Source organism: Mercenaria mercenaria, chromosome 4 (genome assembly GCF_021730395.1).
Source record: "Mercenaria mercenaria strain notata chromosome 4, MADL_Memer_1, whole genome shotgun sequence".
Lineage (NCBI taxonomy): Eukaryota > Metazoa > Mollusca > Bivalvia > Venerida > Veneridae > Mercenaria > Mercenaria mercenaria.
In genome coordinates this window covers 11,818,256-11,824,255 of record NC_069364.1, presented here as the reverse complement: position 1 = coordinate 11,824,255, position 6,000 = coordinate 11,818,256, and the positions used below count along the sequence as shown (strand labels likewise).

The 6,000-nt window shown below is 34.6% G+C and overlaps 1 protein-coding gene across 1 annotated transcript; it reads right to left on the bottom strand.

Annotated features, from left to right (window-relative positions):
• Positions 1-418: 418 nt before the first annotated feature.
• Positions 419-1,375, bottom strand: LOC123552666 (type-1 angiotensin II receptor-like). The gene has a single exon (XM_045342409.2). The coding sequence runs from the start codon at positions 1,373-1,375 to the stop codon at positions 419-421; it is 957 nt and encodes a 318-aa protein (XP_045198344.2).
• Between the last annotated feature and the right edge of the window lie 4,625 nt (positions 1,376-6,000).

Sequence of the window (6,000 nt, the reverse complement as noted above, 5' to 3'; positions counted from 1 at the left end):
ATACATGCGAATAATATCCCTATCACGTTTCATGACCCTAGGCCAAATACTTTTTGAGATATGTACGATATAATTATTATGCCATTTTATGCATATTTTTAATGAAGTCAAGGGCCATAATTCTGGTCTGGCAGAGTGATATCTCTAACAAAACCTCAGGTGCACAACTTCGCATGCTGAATAATATTTCTGTAATGTTTCATAATACTGAGTCAAATACTTTTTGAGATACATGCCTTTTTGAGATACATGCAACACAGATTCTGACAGACGGATAGACTGACGGACGGACGGACAAGGGAAATTCTATGTGCCCCTCCAAAAAAATTGGGAGTGGGTGGGGGGGGGGGGGGGGGGGCACAAAAAGTCCATTTTCATTTATTCAAAAAGAAGATCGCCTTTGCACTACGTTTTAGAATTACATATCCGTTTTAAAGTTGCAAAAGCTCTTCTCCTGAATCTCGTATTCATTCCAAGGTAAAAGTATGGATTGATGACCAAATTTACACAATACAGAAGTCTTAACAGCAACAACGCGACTGTTGCGGTTTCTGTGTAGGAGCTCCCCATACTTGTCCAAATTGCAGACGCAATGGACGGCACTGCGGTACACATCACGTATAGCAGCTACTGCCATTGTGTTTGTGGTAGTTATCATCCGTAGGTCCTGTGCACTTTCACTACTGCTTCCAACAGCTGTCGATGTTTTTATGTTTGTTAACTCAATCGGAGTGATGCGTCTCATTCGGCGGAGTCGGCGATATACCAGTGCATATGCAGTGGATACAATAATCGCCACCGTCAAAATTATAGAACTGCCGACGATAAATCCAACGCTAGCGGTTACACTAACCTTTGTCTGAAACAAACACGCGTTTCTTGTATTTAATCCACTTATAAAATAGTGATGAATGGTTAGCACAGTGGCCAGAACTATAACAGTAATACTCGCATACTTAGCTGTTTTTGGTGTAAAACAGTTTGAGTGAGGTAGACAAACTTTGAAATATCTGCCTATCCCTATCAGGCAAAACAACAATGCCGAAGATAAAAACGTTTGGAAATGAATGAAAGCGTGTAGTTTGCATCCAACAGATGTTGCGACGTGTTTCCATAATGATGTGACGCCAAGAAAATAGACTGGAAGGTTGACTACCAGACGTAATAAATCGCACGCAGCAAGAACCATCACGAACCAGTCTGTTGAAGATTTCACCTTAACTTTAGTCTGGACAATTACAACAAGTGCGTTGCCAGGCAACCCGACAAAGAAGACACAGCAAACATATGCCGCGCAAAGGTTTTGACACCAAGTCGGAATTACTAAATCTAGCGATGCATCCTGGGGGTCTTCAATAACACTGTCATTATCCATTTTTGATTGATCTATTCTATGTGCAACTGAGTCAGAAGAACTACCATAGGCAATTATTTGAAATACAATTGTAATTCTTCTTTATATAATAATGCATCAATATTCAACCACAGAATTTCTAAAGTGTACACTTTCCTACTATAGTATTATCCAGACATGGCCTGTCTTCAAAATCCACATGGATGTTCTCGAGTTTCGTTGTCATTTAACAAATATCTCCAGTATTCCATAATTTTGTAATTATGCAAATAACTACCTGAAAACATCTTGTTATGTGAATATTGCGTTTGAGTCCACAACAGATATTTTAACAGGAAATATCGGATAATCATGCTGAACGACAGTAGTATCTTAACGCGTTCTGACGAAAGAAATTAAATTGCTTTAAAATCAGGGGACGATCAAAATTATTCTTGTTCTCAAAATTAAATGCAATAAATTGTTACAAATGGCACTTACTATTCCTGTTTCTTAGATGAAGCTTTTAAATGTGTTTTCCATCAATTCTGATGATCCGTCAAAAAAAAAAAAAAAAAGAGTTTCAAATGGTTGATGCACTTTAGCATATATATTCGTTTTAAAATGTTCTACTAGATGACTTAAAATCTCACCTGGTTGATAATATGGAACTATACTACATTTTATAGCCATGCAAACAAAGCATCTGTGCAAAATCAGCTGGCCAGTTAAATTACCTTTTATGGCAGTGTCCCTGACAAACTTATTTAGAAAAGCTATTTATTATTACTTGATTCTGGAGAAATTTGCACTGAATATAATTAAAATACCAGTCTATACAACTAGGTCTCAACCCTTTCCCTAACTTTTGGTTGCATTTCTTTCGAACATACATGTTATATACCTGTTTTCCCGACTTAACATTTTCTAAGTCATTGACATAACGCAATTACATAAAATTCAATTAGGCATTATTTTCCGATTAACAAGAGACCGGTTCATCGGCTCAGTTATGTTTAACCATGATGATGATTACACTCATAAAAGTGGCGAACATATCACGTAGATTAAGGAATTAATTATAATTTATACATGATAATGTCGAACAAGAGATTATTTAGACAACGTACATATTTTTACCTGCTTTGTCAGTTGGAAATTTCGGCGCCTACATTTTAGAACATGCTCATAAAACATTATCTTTGATAAACACTTACAGAATCCGCCTAATGTTTTATAAAGAAAAACACAATAAATGTATATGAATGAATTATGTGTACATTTGTAGGTAAACTGTGGCGTGATTAAGCGTAAATGAGTGCAAGTGCCTGGGTCAGTACTCCGGTGGATTTAGTGCAGTATTTTGGAGTACTTTTGTTCTGTATGATGATCAGTTTTGTCCGTGCGTTTCTAGATTTTGCATTTTGGTCAAGTAGTACCTTACACGCAAAAATAAGGAGAGAAAGATGTGTTGTTCTTTGTCCATGATCGCGACTGCTAAATTGCTACTGACCAATACATGTGTTCTCTACGGCCTGAGCAATAGTGTCAGGTGCGTTTTATATATTAACTCGAAATTTCGAGCTACTAACTCGAAATTTCGGGATACTGACTCGAAATTTCGAGATACTATATCGAAATTTCGACTTAGTTACTCGAAATTTCGAACTATTTAATTACACGAAATTTCGACTTCGTATCTTGCCCTTTTTTTCGCAAAATTTGAAAGTCTGTCCGTCTGTCAAAGGCCAAAAATGTAATGGACGACTTTTGACTCTTCGCAGTGGAATCATCCATCTACACATCCATATATTGTACCCAACATGTAGCGACTTGAACGTATACTACCATACATCAATGTAAGAGTTTCAAGAGTTTATTTTTATAAACATCCAGAAGGTCATAAGACCCATGAGGCAAAATTTACATGATAATATGGCGTACAATTGCACATGAACTGTTCAATATAGTTACAAAGTAGTAATAATATTTCCAAATTACGAAATAGCAATGGCTAATGAAGACAATAGCAGAAAGTTATATCAAAGCTAGCACTGTCATTAATAAAAATCAGCTCAACAGAAAACGTATAGTTTCCCTTAGACCGTATTATAAATTGCACTTGTCATCACTAATAAAATCATACGTTTACATATATATCCCGTGCATAGTTATTCTTGCATTTTTATATAATATGACCATACTAAATATCACAAATCAATAGCGAATCAAGTGATACAATTATTATACAAAGGGAGGGAATGAGCAGACCGAGACTTGAATACTGTTCCCTTGTACAACATAATATTCACTTTCATTGCCGGTATGATACACTTACATGGATATATTATAGCATTTTTATACATCTATCTAATTACACAACCGATTTAATTTTGAAATGGTTTTATACAATAACAAAGAGACTTTAGCATATTAGAGCATTATAAATGTCATTTCCATTAATAAATAGCGATCAAATTGTGCATCCACTGTTGTCTTCCTTGGATAGCTCAAGGTTGACCAATGGACATCATAATGTTTTTGCGCATTTGCTAGTTTAATATACATTGTACTAAGATATTGATAAGAATAATGTGTCGGTGTCCACTTTAATGTCTATCTTGTCCGAAAAAACGTTGACAAAGTTGACAAGTGGATCGCAATCACATGGTTGTTGTATAGAAACTTCCCCTACGCATATACGGAAACATGCATGGGACATTAATACTTAAAACTAAGTTACAAATAGATCAGCATGTAATCGAGCTTTAATATCATGTACTATATTGCTGCATAGTTTGATGTATGACATATATAATTTTATGATATTGCATAACTTGTTATAACGTAATGTACTGGAATAAATAAGGTAATAATGGTAATTTCCATTTACATACAATAAAATCGGTACGCACCAAATCAAAATGTGTAATAGAAATGTACTAGTATACGGTGTACTGATAATTTAAAGCTCTGTCAAGATATTTGGAATGCACACATCATTCAACTAGCCTTATAAGTCTATATATCAGTGATATATGTCAACATTTTTTTTTATTATTGTCTGACATTGTATGTTGCATTGGATCTGATTTTAAATGCCTTTTCTATGTAACATGCTAGACGCTTAACCGTTCTTGCATTTTCTGAATTTATCAGTTCTATGAACTTGTACATATTGGGAGATCTCCAGTAATAAGGTGGTATTAATTGTCTCCTTAAATAATTGTATAATCTACATTGTATTACAAAATGATATTCATCCTCTAAAGCATTACACTCTGAACATTTACGATCATTAACAGGTATACTTGGCTGATTCCATCTGCCAGTTTCAATAGATGATCTATGTGATGACATACGTAAGCGTGACATACTAACACAAAATTTCTTAATGACAACTGAACATAAGTATGGTTGAAATTGAAAATTAGCAATATGTCTATAGAAGAGTGCTCTAGACGACTCATTCAATCTACCTTGCCAATTTTGGACGAATTGGTCTTTAATTCTTTGTTTAACATTACATAGAAATATATCAACATTTCCCACCGTTTGGAACAACCATGCATCAATGAAACCAAGCTCACATAGTAGATCTTTTACAAGTAAACACCAGTTTTTTTCTATTTGGATTTTGCAATGCATTATTATATAACATGTTATAAACTTTTCTGATAAATTTGTGATCAGATGTATGTAATATCTTGATCCAGAATTTAATTATATTAAAATATCTTAAGTTTTGTAGAGGCATTCTGCCTAATTCTCCATAAACAAAATCATTTTGAGCAGTTTTCTTAAAACCTAACAATCGTTTGCAGAATTGTAAGTGTACTCTCTCTAACGTTTTTCCATGATGAAAACCCCATACTTCCGAACAATAACTAAGAATAGGCAACACAAGCTTATCGAATAATTCTAACTTATGTTTAATAGATATGTTGGTGAATTTATATAAATATTTGTTCATTTCAAAGGTAGCTTTTAAAGCCTGACCAGCTAGAGTATTTTGTGCGTCTGTAAAACAACCAGCTGTTGTAAAAACAACACCAAGATATACGAATCGGTCAACAATATCTATGTTATGTTCACCATAGTGAAAACTAATATCTGTAGGTAGGCGACCACCTTTTCTGAATATAGGTATCTTTGTTTTGGGTGCATTCACTAACAATTTCCATTTGTTACAATAATCATATATCATGTTAAGACTGTTTTGAAGCTCATTTCTACTATTAGCAAAAATTACAATATCGTCTGCATATAAAATCAAGAACATTTTAAAAGTGTCAACATGTATGATCTACCCCATAGCCTCTAGAGCTACTCCATATTTCAAACTGTATCCAGGATATATACCTTCATTTACATGTATAGTATGTTCAGGTGGTAAGGGCTCGAACTAGGTCGAAAACCTTCCAGATATGGTCAAAATAGTGAAATATTCTAAGTTTGAAAACTTCCCGGTCATCTTCTATGACCTCTCGTCAAATTCTAGATCTATCAAGGTACCCAATCTTGGTCAGACTCATTACTACACGTTCATGTAGGGTATGTCTATATTTCCTTGCCATATGGGCTCAAACTAGGTCGAAAACCTTCCAGACTTAAACATGGTTTAAATAGTGATATTTTTATGAGCAAACGCTGCCCGGTCATCTTTA